Source organism: Liolophura sinensis, chromosome 7 (assembly GCF_032854445.1).
Source record: "Liolophura sinensis isolate JHLJ2023 chromosome 7, CUHK_Ljap_v2, whole genome shotgun sequence".
Taxonomy (NCBI): domain Eukaryota; kingdom Metazoa; phylum Mollusca; class Polyplacophora; order Chitonida; family Chitonidae; genus Liolophura; species Liolophura sinensis.
Window position 1 is genome coordinate 21,196,282 of NC_088301.1, and position 23,602 is coordinate 21,219,883.

General features: G+C 38.1%; 1 protein-coding gene across 1 annotated transcript in view; it reads left to right on the forward strand.

Annotated features, from left to right (window-relative positions):
* LOC135469797 (otoferlin-like) overlaps positions 1-23,110 on the forward strand; it is a 55,606-nt gene extending 32,496 nt beyond the window's left edge. The window contains exons 2-5 of the mRNA XM_064748401.1: positions 12,703-12,761; positions 13,812-13,900; positions 17,647-17,746; positions 22,827-23,110. Of these exons, the coding sequence (XP_064604471.1) occupies positions 12,703-12,761; positions 13,812-13,900; positions 17,647-17,746; positions 22,827-23,066 (488 nt within the window). The 3' untranslated portion in view covers positions 23,067-23,110. The remainder of the gene's footprint in view (positions 1-12,702; positions 12,762-13,811; positions 13,901-17,646; positions 17,747-22,826) is intronic.
* Positions 23,111-23,602: the final 492 nt, after the last annotated feature.

The window sequence follows — 23,602 nt, forward strand, 5'->3', positions numbered from 1 at the left end:
TCATTGATCACATGTTTCTGTGAGCTTTCGGCATGCCAGTGTAGACCCCAAATAGCATGAATAGTCCTCATGCTACAGTACTGTCCATGCTCTAGCTGCTAATGCTCAGTGCCATTCATCATGTTCAGGGTGCTGAGAACACCATGTCTGGCCATCCCTCAACTGATGTAACTCTTTGTCATGCTGAGGGATCAGTCACACTTCAACTGCAGTGTGTACACTGTAGGCATTGGCCACATGGAGGAATGTTAAACTGGTTCTTGGTACTGTGTTATGGAATATACTATTGATTTTATAAGCACATCATTTTCTCTAGGGGGTGTGAGGCTGGTGTATTGTTCTGTTGGAGTACTATAGAGAAGCCCCAAGCATAAATACATACACATGTACAGTATGAGAGACAGTACTGTGGTAAAACTGCTCTAGCATACAGAATATTACATCAGGACTAGGCTTTTTGATCTCCTGTCACTTTAATTTTTAATAATTCTAGACAGTTGACGTCTATGAATTGCAATGAGCATCACTGTCATTTCTTACCGAATTCTTCTTAAGCCAATGTTTAGCGTTAGTGGCAGTTGAAGATGCTATTTTCAAGCATTAAATTTACATGAACAGTTAGAATAAAACCGTTAGCAAGGTAAATTGACAAGAAGCTGGATGTCATTGGTTACAAGTGACCATTTGCCAGTTATTACGCTGTTATCTCTGCTCTAGTTTTAGGCGTACAGCTTGTGTACCATTTGTACCCCAGGTTAAAGTATTGGCAGCTGAGGACATGCAGTAGCTCAAACAAACAAAATATGAGTACTTGTTTTCACTCACATTAGCAAAACAGTAATGTTTGAACATATAATGCAAGGTCGGGGGTAGTTAGCATACCAGAACATTGCATTGAATCAGGTGCGTATCACCAATGCGGTCGATGTGAGATCAAGTCCAGCTCATGCTGGCTTCCTCGTCGGACATAGGAAGGGTCTTGCAGCAACCTGCAGATGGTCTTGGGTTTCCCCAGGGCTATCTACCTAGTTTCCTCCCACCAAAATGCTTTCTTTTGTGGTATAAGTAAAATATTCTTGCATACAGCATAAACATCAATCAAATAGATAAATAAATGTAAGGTGGAAGTCAGCGGTCCAAATGGGTTGAGTTAAGTGCAATTTATGTTCACGTACATATGAAGATATCACATGTCCTACATATGAAGATATCACATGTCCTACATATGAAGATATCACATGTCCTAGCTTTTAATTGTGAGGCAAATACAACACAAAAATAATCTTTCAAAATACCTTCAACAAGAGGTGGTTCATGTAACAATTAAACGAGTAAAAGGGATTTCTGGGAAATTGGTATTTACATTGAAGTTCTTGTGTGGAACATTATATAACTTCTTTGAAGGAACCTGGAACAGCACTGTGTATTTGGATGTTTCTTCAGTCCCAAGATTCTGAAGTGTTTGCCCAAACTGCTGGTGAGGCAAAGGACACCTTGCCTGGCAACCTCTGACGTCATCTGTTCAGAAGAAAGTGTGCAGAGATGAGACAAGTTCTTCCCACATGTCATTCACTTCAATTTCACTTTGGAAGAGAACCTAATTATTTGTCTTCTCTCTGTTCTGGACAAACCTCCCGGTGGAGTCAACTATCAGCGAAGTGCTTGTTGATAATTAGGCCGGTTTCTCCTAGGCTATCTCTTCTCCTGAACCAACTGTCATTGCCATTACAACTGGATTTCTGGAAATAGCCCAGTCGTCGCACCGTAGCAGGGAAACTGGCCGGAAACCGTTTGGCTGGCCCGCTGAAGTCGTCGTTGAATGCGGCTCTTGAGTTAACTGGTATTTGGGCTGTATGGTCGGGCAATGTGGACAGGCTCTGGCAGATAACACTCCATTACTGTAGAGAGGAGACAAGTCGGAGAGCTGCAATTGATCCTCGCCTCTGATTAAAACGCTCACACCCTTTGTACTCTTTACCAAAGAGATTCAATAAAGAAGCATCATGTTACTTCAGCGGATATAAGTTTGTGTCTCTTGGGGGCATTGAACTAAGCTGAGAGGTTTTCATACCTATGTATATATACTTCAAAGTGCGAAGTGCAGAAATTCCATGCTGCCATCAGAGGTTAATTACCATGAATTTATGTAGCAGTGAATATGACAATTGGGCAGGAAAGCTCCAGGCGATCCCAATACTGAGCTGTTTGGCATTTAGCATTAAGAGACAATGATGATTTCACACAAAGAAAACATTGTTTATTTGTTACCAGAAATTAGCCCTGAATTTTCTAGTTGATTAATGCCAGACACATTTATTTATGGCTTTGGCTTGTATTGATGCCAAATACTTCATTAGCAATTAACCTTGTTTCTAGATGAGTAACAGTGGGAAGATGTTTTAGTCCTGGATGCTCATGTACTGGCAGTCTAGAGTACACATGTCAGGCGAAGAACGAAACATTTAATTGCCATTTCCTTTGATGCTTCATGCTTTTAGGCTTATTGAACTGAACTTATGTGAAACCTAAATTTAGGACAAACTGAAGGCAGCTCAGAGATTTCAAGGCCTTCCAGTAATAGGTTTTTGACATCGATAGAACCTAAGTATTTAAAGTATTTTTGTTTTGCCACGCCACTTAGTGGCAGTTTATGATATATGTTTAATAACCATGGATGCAGCTTGAAAAAGACATTGGAGAACTGAGATTTTGAGGTAATTTGCATATTGGTAACCCATGCTAGGATGTTTTTGTGTGAATAAATCTGCAAATTGACAAGAATACTGATAAGATCTGAACTCAAATAATACTATTGTGATCCGATGTGGCTTAATGAGTTTCACACAGGAGCTTAGGTTTATACAGGGGCTCCTACAAGGGGCCTGATCCAGCCCGCTGAAGTAATCCACATAATTGGCCCCATTTATGTTGTACCTTTATTGTTCTTGTGAAGGATGATTTTACTTCCTGATCATATTGAAATGCTGCAAGGACTTGGTAGCTGTGTTACATCTATCAGGCCATTAATCTTAGGAAATTTACTCATATTGTTGCCATTTTATAAAACCAAGCAACCAAGTTGTTATTGTCTTCAGTTAAAAATATTAGATACAGCTAACTTGATTTATTTATTGATTTGTTTATTTGATTGGTGTTTTACACTGTACTCAAGAATATTTCACTTACACGATAGCGACAAGCATTCTGGTGGGAGGAAACTTGGGCAGAGTCTTGGGGAAACCCACGGCCATCTGCAGGTTGCTGGCAAAGCTTCCCATGTACGTCCGAAGAGCTGTACCACTAACTTGAAGTCAGAGATTCTGTGTCATTCAGGTTGCATGAATTTATCATTAATAAAGTGAATGAGTTCTACAAATAAACATGAAAAAAGAATAGTTAACTAATTACTAATGTAACTATTTGGTTTTGGAGCGTTTTTTTTTTTGAGCTTTTTTTTTATTTGTTTCTTTGTGTGTAAATACTGTAATGTTTTTATATTGATAATTAAACCATACAGACATTCCTCTCTGCCTTGAAGCAAATGCAGTTATATACACTGACCCCATCTGGAATATGCATAAATTGCGACACAAGATAATCTGTTTTTAAATCTTAAAAAGCTTCTCATCTTTTTTCTTGGCTCCGAAAAAGCCATGATATGACTGCAGTATTACTGAAATGGCATTAAACCACAGCCATAACCACAATCATTCCATAAATACATGTACTCTTTAGTCGTGACGACAAGCCTTCAAGGGAAAGATTCTGGACGGGTGACGCTAAGCTGCTTCCACATCCTCAGTAAGTTTATCTATGACGTCACTTCCAAATATTTCCAATCATTGACAGAAAATATCCATAAAATAGAGAGGCTATTAAAGGAGATGAAAAAATGCCCCCAGAATGGGAAAAAAATTCAGCTATTTACCATACCTGATTTTTTTCTTCATTTTCTTTAAAACCATAATCATTATTTTAGTGTTCCTTTTCATACTTCTTTTAACCTTTCTAATCCCCTTGTAAGTAAAAAATGCCCATTTGTTGGCACAAATGCCAAACATGATAATATTTTTTTATTTACTGGACCTGCTTATGAAACAAATTGCTTACATGTCAAGTGTGTATATGCACAAGGTCACTTGGTTGGTTTATAATGCACTCTATCTGAAATGAAAGCTGGTGCACATTTATGTAGGAACTTCAAAGAAGATTTGACTCCTTTGATCTACTATATTGTCTTTGTGTTATATTAATTGATCTGTAATAATTATACAAATAGATCTAGAAGTAGAATCCTGAACCCAGTTTAACAAGACTGTATGCTATGACTTCAGCAGGGGCTTCCATGGCTGAGTTGGTTAGCGCTCTAGCACAGCGTAATGACCCATGAGTCTCTCACCGATGCGGTCGCTGTGAGTTCAAGTCCAGCTCATGCTGGCTTCCTCTCCGGTGGTACGTGGGAAGGTCTGTCAGCAACCTGCGCATGGTTGTGGGTTTCCCTCGGGCTCAGCCTTTTTTCCACCCACCATAATGTTGGCCACTGTTGTATAAGTGAAATATTCTTATATGTACAACTCATTATAGCCTGGAGACACATTGAAGTTGTATTGGATAAGTCTTCATGTTGAATATGGTTTGTCATGTAAGGATTCTGCTTCGGTCCTAATAAAAGAGGTTTGACATAAACTTCCTTCATTGTTAAAGACGAAAAAGTCCTAATATACTTCTCAAAAACGCTAGGCAACATTTTGTAAACATTAATTTACAGATAACCTGCTCACTGTGGCACATTACATGCACTCTAAGGACTCATTCGTCATCATATCTCTAAAAGATTGTTATGTACGACATTAAACCCCAAGCACTCACTCGTTCACTCTTTTCTGCCCAGTCTTCAAATTATTGGTGAACCAAAAGCATCGTAAAATTGACAGGTCAATGGAGGCACACTTGTTTTCCGTTAAGACTTCCATAAAGGGGCGTATTGGGGGTGGGCTATCTACTTCACATACAAAAGGCATACTGGGTGGTGTTGGGGGGAGGGGTAGGGGTATCATCTGTCATTAGGGATCCATGGGGTATCATCTGTCATTAGGGGTCCCCGCTAGTCCCTACTTCCTGAACAACTGTTTATGCACAGTCCATCATGTTCAGCTCCCAATTTCGGAGTGACCTCATCCACATTACTGTAGCTGCCATCTCAACAAAGTATATAGCTGTCCTGGTCTGTAGGTATAAATTCATACATTTACATATATATTAATGTCACATTAAGTACCTAGATGACTGTTCTCTTATGTGAAAACAGCCTGCCTTCATTAAATGTTTAGCTGTTAAAAAATCATCATCAATTATTGATGCTTTTACAATATGGCCAGGGTAAACTAATTATGTAATTGGCCATCAGCTATTAGTCTGGGATATAATGGTATTCAGATAAAGAGCCTATTTCGCAGTTTGTGTGAGGGAAATGAAGCTTTGGCCTAATTGGTTTACCGGTAAATAAGATCCTGGGTAATGATGGCACAACAGGGCTATTAGGTTTTTATCTGTCTGTTGAGAGTTTTAAATCTGGTGTGTATTTAATTGTCCAAAAAAAAAAAAAAACCCCAAAAATGCCAAAACAATAAAAAAATGATGGAATGCAAAAGTACTGTTACCAGCAAAAATAACACTATGTAGTACATTCCCACACATAACCGGTACTTATAGCTGAACAATTTGTTTGTTTATTAGACCCCCTTTCAACGAAGTTAGTGGATGGGGGGGTTTACTGGAGCGTAATGGCCCCAGGAGCCTCTCACCAATGCGGTCGCTTTGAGTTCAAACCCAGCTCATGCTGGCTTCCTCTCCGGCCGGCCGTAGGTGGGAAGGTCCATCAGCAACCTGGTTGTGGGTTTTTTCCGGGTTCTGTCTGGTTTCCTCACACCATAATGCTGGCCGCCGTCATATAAGTTAAATATTCTTGAGTACTGCATAAAACATCAAATAAATAAATAAGTATACTGGAATCCTGTGTCACTATTGGCCAAGATATGGCTGAAATATTGCCAATGTGGCGTTAAGCCATAATCATTCATTCATTCCTGTGTCACCGTCTGTCATCTGATGCTAATGTATGTATGCACGATTTTATCGATGCATCTCCTCCCAAACTATAACGCTGATTTTAATGAAACTTACCATACATCTTGCTTATCATATACCCTTGTACGTGCATAAGTTTAATTGAAATCAGGTACTTCTTTTCACATTGTCGCACGTCTGTCACATTGCCCAGAATACATAATGTAGTCTTCTATCCAGTAGAGTACAATGTTAAACCCCAAGTGCTCACTTGCTCACTCACTCACTCACTCGCTCACTCACTCACTTGCTCAATCTATCCATTAGATGTACTTTGCTCATTATAACTACATACACTGACCACTTCTCCTAAGATCTTTGGAGCCATAGCCTTTGTGAATTCTTAGAAGGTTCTCCATGTTTCTGTGACTTAATTTTGAACAATCCAGGCTTCATATGTCATATAATTCCTGAAAACTACATGTACATAGACTCCCTACTACCCGAGGTGCTCAGAACACTGGTACTACAGCAAAGGTAATAATATAATAATAAGATAATATCTTTGGGTGTCCCCAAGTAAAGTAAATTATCAAGTTACGCAAGTTTTTTTTTGCACAGGAGTGACATGAAGTGTTTGTCTTTTTTGTTCCGTTAACCTGAATGGTAAAGATTTTGCTTTACAGTTTTAAATCTAAAATAATTGGGGCCTGCGAGGCCAATTTAGGAACGTCTGCCTGCAGTCTACGCAAGGTCGTGGGTTTCCCACAGATCGTTTTCCTCCCACCAACACCGCCCGACGACTCGCTAGGGCATTCACTTTGTGGGGGGTTGGGGGTGGGGGTGGGTCAATCCTGGGTCAGGTCACACCTAAGACCTCAAAAGAAGTTGTAGTTTGCTTGCATGGTGGTCAGCATTAAGGGGAAGTGGTCTCAGTGAAGCAGCACTAGATAAAAGAGCGGTGGAAATCCATCTTGCAACAAGGAGGCACATTACATGTACTACAAGGACCCTGCGTCGTCATATGACTGAAAAATTGTTAACTCTGGTAAGATGTTAAACCCCAAACACTCACTCACTCCTCCCACCATTGTGCCGACAACCATGATATATAAGTGATATATTCTTAAGTGTGACATTTAACACCAGTCAAATAAATAAGATAAACAATCTTATTGGCCGAAATTAAATTGTTTCTATCTGCCGGGCTGAACAATTATGGTCACACATACCCAAGTAGAAGCAAATGAGTTAAAGTTGTTTTCCCAAGGGGAATTCAAGATATTTTAAATTAAATGTGGGTTCTTTGGTATGCATATATGTGAACAGTTAAATTCTGCCTCTACATGTAACTGCGTGGTGTATGGTTATAAAATCTAGGTATGTTGATCATTACAATACAGTGAGTGCATTTGCTCAATTTTCTCTTGGCAATTTATTGGTAAAGTTAAAGCACATCATTGTCTATTGTTAAGCTGCAGTACTTTTAACTTACATCTTCACTTTACTTCCACAACTTACATATATTACAGGGAAGAACTATTGAGTATACATGCACTTGTTTCAATAAGCTGGCAAGGTTCCCAATTAACACAGTCAATCAACGAGGCTAAGCAGGCCTGCTTTAGTGTGTACAGGTACATGTATTTCAGGATCATGTCATGGAGATTCACATCTCTTGATATCTGGTGGTATATTATACTGGCCACTTGAGATCCCATTCAGGCTGAAATCAATATAGAGTTGTGAATTGAACAGAGATGAGCCTGCCATTAACCTACTGTCTATACTGTAGAGCTTTGGAGTTTTGGTATACTATAAGGCTCATGTTATCTACAAGAGACAAGACATTTACGGCCAACTGCCAGCACTGGATAACCTTCTTACAAGATGTCTCTTATCTGTATTGAGACCAAATATTATGTGAAACAAATTTAAGAACTGTAGCTGTTAGTATTTAAATAAACAGTAAAGTAATATTTGTTGGGTTTCGCATAGTGACTGTTTATCAGCTGATGTCAGGAATCTTTTTAAACAAAATTCCAGAATTTCTATTTTTAATGGACAAAATATGGCAGAGGCTGATCGTATTGCAAATTTTGTTAGAATGTTAAGGTCTGTTCGAAGAGAATTCTTCCCTCCTTTAAGGTTGGAACTTCCCAGGACTGTATCGATCCATAAGGTCTTGTCATAAAGAAGACTTCACTGAACCATTTCCAATTTGTTATGCCAAGCGAAAGCGTTCCAATTCAAGAGGAACTCAGTATTTTATTAAGCCCTTTGTGCGAGTCTTAATTAACAGGGGAAGAGATGCTGAAGATTGTAGGCCCATGTGGCTGCTACTCAAATGTTCAGTGTTTCACTGCCCTTTTTGGAGATATTAGGTTGTTTTGTATTTGATTGTTGGCAAGATTTGGCACCACAGCTAAGAGTAATCAAACATGCAGATTAGAAACCTAGTGTCTTATTTGCAAAAGCCTTAATTGCTTATGATTGGCTTAAAATTAAGATTTGTTCTGAATGTACATGCATGTAATTGTATATCATATTTCATTTATTAGAATTTGGTGGATTAAAAAGTTTGTATTGTAATTTTAAATTTGTTATGAATATGATGAATAAAAGATTTGTTTTGGATTTATGGATGTCCTGTGTCTTGGACATGGAAATACAGAAATTCCAAGCCAATATCTATTTGTACCTGGACATCTGTGCATGTGCCTGTAAAAAATATGCCACTTAGGATACCTCCTCCTGTGGGAAACTTCCAAGCCAGTATCCATGTAGACAGAGAAATTCCCAGCTGATGTCCATGTAGACAGAGAAATTCCCAGCTGATGTCCATGTAGACATAGAACTACCCAGCTGACATCCATGTAGACAAATTCGCAGTTGACATCCATATTGCCGTTGAAATTCCCAGCTGACATCCGTGTAAACATAGACATTCCCAGCTGACATCCATGTAAACATAGACATTCCCAGCTGACATCCATGTAAACATAGACATTCCCAGCTGACATCCATGTAAACATAGACATTCCCAGCTGACATCCATGTAAACATAGACATTCCCAGCTGACATCCATGTAAACATAGACATTCCCAGCTGACATCCCTGCATGTAGACATACACATTACCAGGCACTATCTATCAGGGAGAAATTCAGGATTTTTTGGTGGATTCCAGTGTTTGATCATTTGATATTGAAGGTCAAAATTTCCCAGAATGTTTTAACAGCACTTTCATTGTTTTTATTAAACGTGATATTCAAGAATGTTAACTTTAATATATTACTGACAAAATAAGTGAAAAAAAAAACAGTTTTGAGGGAAGAAAATAGGAAAGTTAGTTTGCTTCTTAAGTTGGGAACAAGAATTTGGGTGTCCTTTTCCTAAACGAGCATGTTTATTTATAGGTTATCAGTATACATCAGTTTGCTTTTTCTGTCATTGTAGACGTAGAAATTCCCAGCCAGTATTCATGTACATTTGTAGCTCCCATCATTGTAAACAAGTTGTCGTTATATAGCTTAGGTTATTATATCCATGGTCAATAAATCAACTTTTCATGTATACATGGAGAGAACAGTCCATTTCTCACTCATGTCTGAGAGAAGCGTGATGTGTTTCTCAATCGATCTGTATGGGGCTTTCACTTGAGTGTCAGTATTAACTGTTTGCATCATAACATGAAATATCACTTTACGCATGAATTTACTTTTTTAATGAAAATATTGGCCAAGCAACTGAGGATCTTTGCAGCCAAACTTTCACTCATTGTGTGGTTTTAATAGTTTTTAGTTTGGGTTGTATTATTCACAGTGTTTGTCAATAAAATCGGCATAATCGATTTGATCAAGTGCTATAATATTAGCAAATTAGATAGATCTTCAAACACAGCTATATAAACCGGCTTTCTGAAGACTTGCATAAATTATCACTCATTGTTTGGCTTTAGTTGTTTTAGTTTGGGATGTTTTGTTCACAGTGTGTGTCAATAAAATTGGTGTATTCGATATGATGGAGTATTATAATATTAGCAAATTAGATAGATCTTCAAACACAGCTATATAAAGCAGCTTTTTGAAGACTTGCATTAAATTATCACTCATTGTTTGGCTTTAGTGGTTTTAGTTTGGGATGTTTTATTCATAGTGTGTGTTAATAAATCACTGTATTTAGTAAGATTGAGTGTTAAGCAAATGAGAAAGATCTTGAAACAAAGCCATGTTTGAAGACTTTCATTTCATGATCACTTTTTAATTGGCTTCAGTGGTTTTGGTTTTTGGATATAATTTTGCTTAACATATGTGTTAGTATAATCACTATATTTGATATGATCAAGTTAATTAAGTGAAATAGATCAGCTCTTGAAACGGAGCCATAGAACTGTTTTTTGGCCTGTGTGGCCAAGGTGGTCAAACTAAGTCTCATTATTTCACACAGTTATGCTTATCATCTCTAAGAGATGTGAGAATTAGAACTTATAAACTTATGAATCAAGTGTACACAATCCCATGTGCATAAATATAATGTCAGACCCACACACACCCTCCCAGTTTAACTAAAGTGTGCTATAAATCTTTCATTGTTTCATTTGTACTGGAATTGTGTAGTTATATTCTCACTACATGTGTTACAATATTCACTTCTTCAAAAGAAGACAATTTGCACCTTGCACGAACATTTAAATGTTACCATTGAAACATTTTGTTTTTTGCCCTATGATATTCTTAGTTTTGTCATTTTAAGCTCTCCTGCAAATTCTGTGGGTGTATATTAAGGTAGATATCCTGAGGAGGAGGGGGCGGGGAGATTTTTTGTAATTATTACATTGTGTATGAAAAACTGAAACTTGTCTTAATTGCCTGTGTATACCATAAGACTCTTCTTGAGGAGGGGAAGACCTCGATGCTACACATTAATTTCCCTTGACATTTCTTGGCTGAATATCTGTACATGTTCTATCCAGGCTAAAAGTAAAGTGCTAGCCATAGAATCAGGCCATTCATTGAAAGTCTCTGTTGCCAGTTTTCTCAACTAAAAGACATGACTGTGTTTAATTGTATTTTAGGGGAATATTCTTGGGCATAGCATTCATACATGCACCCAATACAAATCGGTTGTGTGAATGTTGTATGGAATTCACAGAATTAATAAGCTGTGGATAACGATGTTGTCATTGGGATCCCAAGTAGGGAGCATTTGTAAGATTTGACCTTCACAAAGAGTGGTGGTTTCCTCCAGGCTATACTTCCTGTTTCCTCCGCCTACATTAAACCCGATCTTTCAATCAGAGCTGAAATAATCACAGTCATTACAGCATGAAGTATACCTCAGAAGATTTAGGTCTACAACTCAGAAAAAAAAAAACCCAAATAAAAACCCACCTGGATTGATCTTTAGAAAAGCTTCAGACGTTAGTATTGATCGTTGCAGTGGTGTTACTGTGGCATCACTAGAAGCCTTTTACCTTTGTTGATTGCATTTAAAGGTCTGGGCCATGGAACACCCACTTGCTCGCTCTTTGGTCCCCAATGAGGCGCCACAAGGCACTTTCGCTTATGATGGCCCCAGTGGCAAACACACTGACAGGTCATGTTTTAAATGGGTTGTGTAAGGCTGGTATATAGTGGAGAGGAAAATCACTTCAGCTGGAGTAATGGGATGACATGGCTGACCTTTCAGCCAGGATTGTATAGTTTTGTAACTTATAATCATATACACAAGTATTCAGCCGTGAGGTAATCTTTTTGCCCGCTTGCCCACATAATGTGATTCGGCCTGAAACAAGTTACGTCCAGTGTAATAGGTAACTCAATATAACATCCATTTTATGGGTTTGCGCCTGAAGGGAGAAAAACTGTTTTTCTTAGGTAAACACCCAGGTCGAGTATTAACTGATGTAATGGGGGAAATGAAATTGTCATTTACAAGCTTCATTACATTAAGCACTGGAATAACCTTTTGCACAAGTAAGTCATACAGTGCATGGAGTCTGTAGTATAGTCACCTATACCTTATAGGAAGTACAGCTTCCTGTCCTGTGGCCGTTTCACTTTATGAAATTATTATTTAAATTTGTCTTTTCTGCACTGCAACAATCAAACTAAACACAGCTTAGAGTTAGTTAATTAAGTCTCACCTTGTACCTGAGAAACCTGCAGATTTCAGGCCAAAATTAAAATATCACCCAGCTCATGCTGACTTCCTCTCCGGCCGTACGTGGTAAGGTCTGTCAGCAACCTGCAGATGGTCGTGGGTTTCCCCCGGGCTCTGCCCGGTTTCCACCCATCATAATGCTGGCTGCCATCATATAAGCAATCAAATAAATAAATAAATAAAATATCACCATTGCTGGATTTGAACCTGGGACCTCACTGATCAAGGGATAGTGGACTTTCGATTGTGGTCAGTATATTGTCCACCTGAGCCATGAGGGTTACATGTACATGTGTGCATAGTCGTTTAATCATAATGAAAATTGCATAGTTGTATGTTTTCATGTTTTTGTAATCCCAAAGGCTTAATTTTGGGTAGAAAAGTTACAAAAGTACTTCAATTAAAAATGTGACAGTTGTTTACAATATCCCTTGGACGAATTTCATGCTAACAATAGATTGTCTTTTACAGGAGTGTCCCATTATTCTAAAGTTGTGGAAAATGCGGAGGAAACAGTGTGGTTTGATGAGGTGAGATTTTTTTCATCATAAAAAGCCTAAATAGCATTGTAACTATGTAGTGTAATGTTAAACCCACATCACTTATTTTAATATTTTGGTAATAGTAATAATTTTTCTAAAAGCTACTTTTGAACAAAAAAAAACTGCGATCTTGAAATCAGTATCAGATGCAAAAGTTTTGAAGTAAAAGTAAACAGCGTACAAAAAGTATTTTGTAAAGCATGATAGAGTCAGGGATAGCTTCATTCTATAAGTGTGCTATAAGAACATAACAAGTATAAATAAATATTTCAGATTTGTGTATTTTTTAATCACTCATTGGAAGTGAATGAATCAATGATTATGGCTGAATGCCACGTCAGCAATGTTTCAGCCACATTAAGGCGACAGTGTAAGCAAAGATAGATCTTGTGGATGTACACATATTGATATCAGCAGTAGCAGGTGTTATATACACACACATCTACTTTGATACTCAGCCAGTTAGCAATTCTGTCACTTTGGGAAGGTCTGGTAGCAACCTACAGATGGACGTGGGTTTCCGCCAGATTATGCCTTGTTTCCTCCCACTATAATGTCGGCCGCCGTAATACTTAGTGAAAAATTCTTGAATTCAAAATAAAACATCAATCAAATAAATAAATAAATGAAAGTAAATGCTTGAGTCCATGTTAAGTTTGAGGTGCCATAAGGAGTCACATAAAATGCATGGAGTTTGCTTAGTTATGTTTGACTGTTGATTTTAACCCTTTAGCATAGGGAAAGGTGCTGTTCTTAGCCCACAACTCCCCTGAATGTACCTTAAATGTGCAATCTGTCCTGATAAACTGCCACTTATTCAGGGTGTCCTGTCTTTTGTTTTTGACATGGTGTTCCAGTAAAGCAGCACTCTATTGGCATACAAGGACAGGCAAGGTGAAAGCAAGTAAAAAGAAATTATAGCTTTTTGTGCCAGTTTCCTCCCATCATAATGCTGGCCGCCGTCGTATAAGTGAAATATTCTTGATTGCGACGTTAAACACCAATCAAATACATAAATAAATAAAAACTTTGTTTCAGATATTCGAGTGGCCTGTGGCCCGTCCGATTGAAAGTGAAGAGATGATTGACATACAGGTATTCAACTACAACAAGTACCTCAGTAACAGGTGAGAACTTCATGCTTCAGTGAGGTGTATTAAATGGTCTGATTAGCTTGCCCAAGCCAAATAATGGAGTTCATTGGTGGTGCTGTTGTTGTTGCATGCAGTTTTCATACCGATTACTTTAGGACCAAGCAAAATAATACCTGTAGTTCAGACATTTCTCTAGGTGATTCCCTCCAGGTGACTTTTTGATAGACCTGATCGTCACTGATCAGTGTACAAGTTTGGCACCTTATGACATCAACACACTGTACGGTACCTCACTTTTGCTGTCTCATAGCTAATTCACTGACAAGATCCTGCAAGGTATCCTAGAACGCCTTTTACTCAATGCACCAGCTGAATCGGCAAGTTCAGTCAAATCATGTCATGCTTACGCAGCACAAGGCCTTCTGTTGTTGTTCAGTAGACCATTTTGCTTGTTTTAACATGACAGCTTCCTGTTCACCCCAGCAGTTATGAATATGTATGAGTTTTCGTTAGTATGGACGGTTGGGTTATTCAGAAAGTCAAGGCATTGTAATCTGAAAGGTGATTTACGGATTATTAAGATGTTAAGAGGCAATAATTTTCATAGAGTTGAAAAGTTGAATTCTCCCAAGATACATTGTACCAGGTATTATAAAATGGCGCATGTGTAGCCTGGGTCATGAAGTTCTGGTTTTGTACTGTGTATGTGTAAGTCAAACTTTTCATGATGTGAAGGTGTACTGTATCCAAGCAGGGCCAGTGAGTGGCCATGAGTGTCACAGAATCTATGTTCTTAGCTTATATGTGTAAGTGCTACATACTGAACCTTCTAGTGTCTGTACCTTGATGGATCACTGTTTTGCTAATTCACGGTCTACATTTCACCACATGGAGCAGAATTGAGTCACATGTGGTAGCTGTGATTCAGATTGGTGTGGGGGCACGTACAGCTTAGGTCCCACCCGCCAGTGCAAACCATAAGGACATACGCCTGGCGGAAAGATATTAATAAATCTCAGTCCTTTACACACTTATACTTCAGAAGCTTTACATTTATCATACATTTAATATGTCAGTGGTTGACTTGGACCTCTGGGCATTCGGCCCACGTACGTTATGAGTTAGGTATTGATGGTATAATGATATTGTGTGAGCACGTCTGTGTTCAACCTTCAGGCAACCTACCCCAAAACAGTTTGACACATTCTAAAATCAATTACACTAGCGTTTTGAGGAGCCTTGGAAGAAATCTGCTTTTTGTCTGCTGGCAGTATGGCTTGCCTTTGAACCCACACCAATCGATCTTTATGTCTGAGTATGGAAGTTAACACAACGCTCATCATTCAAGATGACAAAAAAAAAATGCAGGACATTTTCTTCAACAGTTGTCACTCAGGCAGAAGATGAAGAGTGTTTTTAGTGAGACTAGTTATTGCCCGCATTCTGACAGAAAACATGAAAAAGTAGGATATGGCTTAGTCTCATTGCCACTGACGAAGTTGATACAGTTATATCCGTGTTGTGGAAAGCATGTTTTTGTGTCAAACATAAAGCAAAAATGTCTAGCCCATAACTGAGGCCTGTATATCAATGATTGCGTGCTGAAGTATAAAGGGACAAGATAGTCTCTGGATAATCCATGTTCTATATGTTCTGGACTGCCTTTGTCTCCAAATTTCCATGCATTGATCAGCATGGCATTTGGCTCTAAAACCGTGCAAATACATGCGCATGTTGTAATTGATGGGAAACTTAATATTTTTTTTTTGCTTGTATAATGGTGGTACCAGTGACAAATCTTATCCTACAAATAAAAAATCCCAAACAAATAATATCTTTGATGTGAAGTCACCATGCTATCATGCATACTTTAGTTTAACAAAAAAACATGATGAAGAACAAGAACAATGGTGCTGATCCCAACAAGAACAACGACAACATCTTCTTATAAATGTGTAAGTTATAAAGTGTAAATTATGGGTTTTGTGAACAATAAAATATTTGTAGGTCTGAAAAGATGGTATATGGTCATTCCTTTCATTTTAGTTGTAATGCTTGTAAATCTCTTTCATAACAATTTCTCATGCGCCCACCATATTCCTTGGCATTGATACTATTTAATTTGGAGAGGGCCTTTGTGGCTCAGTTGGTAAGCGTGCTAGCACAGCGTAATGACCCAGAAACCTCTCACCAATGCAGTCACTGTGAGTTCAAGTCCAGCTCATCCTGGCTTCCTCTCCGGCAGTAAGTGGGAAGGTCAGCCAGCAACCTGCGGATGGTCGTGGGTTTCCCCCGGGCTCTGCCCGGTTTCCTCCCACCATAATGCTGGCTGCTGTCATACAAGTGAAATATTCTAGAGTATTGCGTAAAACACCAATCAAACAAATAAATAAAACATTTAATTTGGATTTAAGCAGATGACATGGCAAAAAAAGAATCCGAGAATGGTATTACAAAGTAAGTGCCTACCAAATGTCTCTTATTTCACTGTGTTACTAGTCCAAGAAGTGGGATCGAACCTGGTAATTTTGAAATGAAGAAAAACCATAAGCTATTTAAAATGTTGGCTCTGTCATCTGAACAGCAGTGTGAACATAAAAGGATAATGAATGGTTTAGAGAGAGGCTTCTTGTGTGCCCCAGAGACTTCTTGTGTGCTCCAGGTAGACTTCTTGTTTGCTCCAGGTAGACTTCTTGTTTGCTCCAGGTAGACTTCTTGTGTGCTCCAGGTAGACTTCTTGTGTGCTCCAGGTAGACTTCTTGTGTGCTCCAGGTAGACTTCTTGTCTACAAACCAGAGGGGCTTCTTGTTTGCTCCAGGTAGACTTCTTGTGTGCTCCAGGTAGACTTCTTGTTTGCTCCAGGTAGACTTCTTGTGTGCTCCAGGTAGACTTCTTGTGTGCTCCAGGTAGACTTCTTGTTTGCTCCAGGTAGACTTCTTGTGTGCTCCAGGTAGACTTCTTGTCTACAAACCAGAGGGGCTTCTTGTTTGCTGTACGGAGACTTCTTGTGTGCTCCACGGGGGCTGCTTGTGTGCTCTCTAAGGGCTTCCAGTATACTGCATAACGGTAGCCTGATGGCACTCAGAAGTATCGTATGCATTTTTGAACTCGCTTCAGGATGCTTCGCTTTATGCCTGTCAGTTTTGCTGGCTTCAGAGGTGCTTTTACTGAATCCCTCTCATGAAGGTACTTCAGTAGCGCTTCACAGGGGGTTTCAGGTATGCTTCACATATATATAAACTTCAGTAGTATAGTGTGAAAAGAAGAAAGAAATAAAATAAATCAAGTACGGTATTTCACTTAAAGTTATGCATTTATTAGGTGACACATTTTGCTTGATTCTGATTAAATCATCCACCTTCATGTATGGCCACTTCTTAAATGTGAATTTCCTCTCCGGTCGTACGTGGGAAGGTCTGTCAGCAACCTGCGGATGGTCGTGCGTTTCCCCCGGGCTCTGCCCGGTTTCCACCCACCATAATGCTGGCTGCCGTTGCATAAGTTAAATATTCTTGAGTACGGCGTAAAATAAATAAATAAAATAAATAAATAAATATGAAGTTGGAGTAATTTATTATTATAAAGCTAAAATGATGGCATTATAAGAATCATTATAAGGCAGTGGGTTTCCCCAGGGTTGTGCTCGGTTTCCTCTCGGGTTAATGTTTTCTGCTGTCGTTTCTTGAGTGTGGCGTAGAACATCAATCAAATAAATAAATAAATAAATTGTTTCCGTATACACATAGGTACAGAAATAAGGTTTGTGTTTTTGTGTCCAGGTTGACAGGAACTTTCCGAATGATTCTCCAGGAGTTGGTAGAGGTTGGGAACGTGAAAGTGTCAGACTCCCTGCTCGATGCAAACAATGTGGCCATGAAGGTAGGTGATGTTCATTAGTAAGAGTTAGCATTAATCATAATCAATACCAATGCTTTGAAATCTGGAATTTCTGCATGAAAAGCAAAGAAAAAAGAAAATGAATAAATAAAGAAGTAAAACTTTCAGTGAACATAATAATGATTTTGTTTTAATAGCTATTACATTTACTCACAAGTACTCTGCTGTTCATTTCAGTACTAGTATTTTTCACCTGAAACTATTTAAACTTGAACAGGATGCAGTTGGTACCTGGAGCAGTTGAACATGCCTTGAACATTTAACAGAGTGTCCATTAAATTTGTTAGCTACAACAACCTGTTATAACTATCAAAGAAAAAAATCAGTATAAAATTTCATAATTGCATTCACAGGGAAAGCAGTTGGTAGATTAAGTATTTTCATTGAATTTGCCTCTTGTTTTTTTTGTGATACGTTTCTATAGACGCTGTTTGCTGGCAAAATATCCCGTCTACATTTATGTGTTTCCCAATCTAACATAAACCAGTAGCCACTGCGTAGGAGATTATATACATGTTGTTACTTGGAAAGCAGTACAAAGTTTGCAGATGTCTTTGACTATGCATGTCCACAGAATTTAGGTTAAATAGAAAATTAATAGGAACTGTTAAAGGTATATATTGTTGCTTTTAATTTATTGACCTAGACCATTGTTATATAGAAAATGTTTAAAAGCTTTGAATAATGTATGGGATTTTAAACTCTAGTTTATTCTTTTAGATATTCTGGGGTGACATTGTGGAACGGACTACCTGTACATGTTAAAAATTCACAGAATATCAGTGTTTTCCAAAAAAAAAAAAAAACTGAAAATGTTTGTCGTGCCAAAATGTGCCTCTGCTGATTAAGTATGAAATTGTGTCTGATTCACTACATTGTATATACTTTCTGACCATCTGATATCTTATAGTATTAATATTGTTAGTACTAGTGGTTGTAGTTGTAGCTTTAGAGAGTTTCAAATAATATGGTGTCTTAATGGGTTTTGAAGAGTATCATTAGCTGATGTTTCAACCAGAATATCCTGGCTGTACAGAATGTGTCAAAAAGTTTTGGAAGGGAATCTTGAAAAGTGGGACGGCAGTTGTACGGCATAACAAATGATTGTTATATGTAGCTCCTAAATGTCAAAAGAAGGTAAAGAAAATATTGTTTTTTGGCAGCCATAGACTCTAAAAGGAGTGTCAAGAAGCCTGATGGCTTATATATAAACAGTGTAAAAAACACTTCGTTGAAAAACCTACGTGTATATAGTAGTGTACCAAAATAACATGGCGGTGTAAAGTCCCTTAATAGATTGGATAGTGTATGAGCTTGGTAGGTTTACAAGGTTTTTCATAAAAATCCTTAATGACTTACAGAGACTGTTAAATTGCACACATGTGTACAGTCCTTTTATCAGAGTTGTATAAATAAGAAACTTAAACAATTGGTATTTGTAAAGTCCGGAACTGGGATATCAACTGGCTTTGTAAGTAGGTTAAAGCGAGAAGATCTTCCAGTATTTGGAAATCATAATGATGTGATTGGTTATGGACACTTTTGCCATTGAATCTCATCACGACATTCAGTTGTTACTGCTGATCAATTCTGTGTGATCGAGCATTTGTTGCAATGTTGGATCAGTCATCTATTTGTCTAAATGTTTAAACAGGAGATGCATTGTGAGTTTGCTTTTTCTTCCCTCATCTGTAATAGAATCTCGTCATTAATCCTTCCTCTCGCCATGACAACAAAGCGGTGTTGTCTGTAACCACGCGTGGGATTAAAAAAAAAAAAACCTCGTGGAAATGAAACGAGGTTATGCTTTGTTACATGTATGGGATTGAGCTTCCATTATTATGACCTGTTGCAATTATGCAATTGTCGGATAAATTTGCTATGCATTATTCACTTTGCTTATTCTCTGGTTCACAGACATGGAAATACATAGAACAAATACATAGGAATTTAAAGTGTTTGCTTTCTCATGTACCTTACAAAGTATTTTGGGAGACTGTTAAACAAAGTAATGCATTTCAAATCCCGGGGGAAATCAGCTTCAAGTTAAATTGCCAGATTTCAACTTGATCACTGTCTCATAAATTACCCAGTGTGTTAGGTGTTCCATTCTGATGTAGGAGTTTTACAGTAATTGCAATATCTGTATAAACAACTGTGCAAGACCACCATAAAAGCTAGAAATTAAGTTGAGTATGTTGTATTAATCTCTTGTTTTTAATTATTAATTGAACAGCTAAGATTTGTTTAAAATTTAAATGTGTTCTTATATCAGTATATAATAGTCATGGGTTCCTCCCCTTCCGTCCCACCAGCACAACCATCACCCCTTTCCCCACCACATCCCCCTCCCCTCCTCCCCAACTCCCGGGCTCTGCCAGGTTTCCTTCCACCACAATGCTGGCTGCCGTTGTATAAAGTGAAATATTTTTTTTTTTAATATGGCGTAAATTAATAAATAAATACATCAGATCAAAGAAATATAAAAAAATTTTTCATATCCATGGTCATTGATTTTTACTTGAAACCAAAACAAAAAAGTGTACGCGTTTACAAGTTTTTCTCACAAAAAAAATTACGCATCCAAAAGTGCTCTCACCATACATGTAACATGCATGTATGGGCTGTGTGTCTGATGAGGGACTGGAGAGCCTATATGTTCATACGTATGTACCTGTGAGTTTGACGTAAAAGCCCAGGTATACATATATACATACATGTACCTGTGTACTGTATATACATATGACTAGGATGAAGCAATACTTCTGCTGTTGGACTTCAGTGTGCATGCATTCATGCTCAGTTCCTGTCATTGTTCAGATGTTTTCTGCTGGATATGGGGTTTGGCTACATAATGGAATCCTGTATCTACAAATAGCCCACCACCGCAATCCAATCACAATATGTGTATATGTGGGCAAGAGACATCCAAAACCTGGAGAACAAGGAAGTTGATTGATGCTCGGTTAACTTGTGGCTTAATAACCCACTGCCTGTCCAAGAGCTCAGGGGATGGAGCGTAGGGTGTGTCCCTTAAGAGTATTAGAGAGTATTAAATGTGTAAGCTCCATGATGATGCCAAACCATATTACTATATATAATGGTAAGTGCAGGTACGGCTGGAATGCGAGAGTACATATGCACTAACTGGTCATCCAAGAATGGGATTTTGATCTCTTAAATTGAGTCTGGCTAGTTTTGCTGCATTTTTAAGGTAATTTATTGGGCTAACCCATAAGTAACAACAATATACTGGATATATATTGAATTTCTCACACGGAATCCAGCGAAAATACTGACTTGAGTGAATATATTGGATCATCAGAAGGACATCAGAGGTATAGACAAAACAGATACATAATCGAAGAACAAATTGATTTTTTTCCTGTAGACAAAAGGCTTTTGAAGTATCAGTGAGTCTTTGATCTTGTGTTTTATCAGAGATGTGTAAGTAATGCATGCATCTCCTTGAAATAATAGGTTTCTTAAGTATCCTAAACATCAAAAAAAGTTGCACCTGAAAATAATTTTTGTTGATGTAAAAATTTGAGTGTCACTTTCACAAAGCTGTGTGAATCATATTTTTCAAAACTGTTTTCATAAGAGATGTTTTGGTTTACAAATTGCAAGGAAAATTACAAAAAATTAACTTATAAAGTTTTGTGAAAGAGTTTATAAAAGGCACATTGCTGAATCCGATTGGCACTCAACACTGAGAGCTTAGAATAAGGAAACAATACTGGTTGGTTCTGTGTTAGTATAATGTGACTGGTTGAGGTGTCATGTCTGGTGTCTTCTGCATGATACTTCAGTGGCGGCAGCAATATGGCAGCATGAACTCGCTCTACCACAAGAAGACATAGTACTGTACATACACCTATTGACTTTTCGTCCTCAAAAATTGTCAAGTACGGTGCATCACCCCAAGCATATATACACGGTATTGTGGCCAGCTAGTAGCTCTTTCATGCATGCATGTGTAAAGATGGATGCAGAAAGCTAGACCTACCTAATTGTGTCCCACTGATAATGATTTGGATTGGGTGAGGGGGCTAAATTTCGATGGTGCCAGAGTTTCCCTCCCCTTAATTTGTCAGCACATGTATTATGGATGTGACAGCTTGATTGATTTTGGCCCCGGCCTCCATCTCCACCCAAATAAAAAAAAAATTCTTCCCTGGACACTGAACAAGTTGCCTTCTCATAATGATTTTGGCATATTTAAGCAGTATTGTGGATTCACCTACATTTGGGCATATCTGGTAGTTTGCTACCCCAATTTATGGAATGTATGACAGTTTAAGGTATCTTGATATTTGCCAGATATAACCCAGACTACCATGATCTTTTGAATGTAATTTCACGATCAGTTTTGGATCGACCAAACCTTGGATATATTATGGATACTATATCCCAGACCTAACATCTTCGATCACTTGATTATTTTCCACGAATATTTTTCTATCAGTATAGTTACACGGATTTTAGTCATAGTGAAATGAAAAACATGTTTCAGAGAATCATGCTCCTATATAATGAATTTCTGTCCATCGTTCAATATGGGTTTAACTGTTGATTTTCAGAAATGTTACTAAAATGAAAAATTTTTGAATCGTCAAAACTCCAACCTAACCCAAGCTTAGACATAAGAATGAGGCATACTGTTCAATGACCCCACCGCTTTGCCTCAGCCAAAAAAAGGAAACAAAATATATGTACACATTGTGAGCAAACTGAAGTTGTGTGTAAACTACATCAATGAAAAAGACAAGACAGAAATTATTTGGTTTGTAGGTTGTTACATCAATGGACAACTCTCTAATTCACTCACTCAAAACAGTACATACATAACAGAGAGAGTGTTTTCCAGAACATAAAAAATGGCTGTTCTAATAGCTCTGTTAATTTACATCATTTTGTTCTGTTAAAAGACTTTGATTGAGGCAGTATTATTCATTTTGCATGAACTATATATGAGCTGGAAAAATATCTTTTTCCAGTTAGGACAGGAGAAGGTAGACTGAGATCATTTTCAATGTAATTTTTTCTTTACATTTTTCAGACGTCTTTGACATTTGAGCTAACATACAATGCCCCGGATGGTTCGGTGGGGCTGTGGCAGAAAGAGGGTTTCGAGACCCTGAAATCTGATCTGAGACGAGGGCTTTCAGAAGAGGAACGAAATAACCTGAATCTGAGTGATTCAGAATCTCTTCCATCCAGCCCTTCAAAATCTTTGAGAACTTCAAGAACCAGCCTTGTATCCAAGACATCAGCTTCAGGGAAGACATCAAGAAAGTAAGTGTCCCTGTCACTTGAGCCATTTGGTCTACATTCCTGTATATTGAACAAATTATAAGACTGAACAAAGCTACATTCCAGACTTATAAACAGGAAACCAGGGTCCGGTTCAAAGCTGGATGTGGGGAATGCCAAAGATGGTTTAAATTTTGTTTTTTCCTCACTTGAGACAGGATAAGGACATAAAGACAAAGTATACTTTGACAGTTTGGGGCATCAGTGTCTGGTATCTTCAGCATCACATTCTAGGAAGACATCAGCAAGGTCAAGTGTTTTAAATACATTGAAAAGCATGTGTACTATAAAGGTATGTTGTGTCACATATCTTCATTAATGCCAATGCGGTCGATGTGAGTTCAAGTCCAGCTCATGCTGGCTTGCTCTCCAGCCGTACGTGGAAAGGTCTGCCAGCAACCTGCCGATGGTCATGGGTTTCCCCCCCGCTCTGCTCAGTTTCATTCCACCATAATGCTGGCTGCTGTCATATAAGTGAAATATTCTTGAATACAGCGTAAAACACCAATAAAATAAATAAAT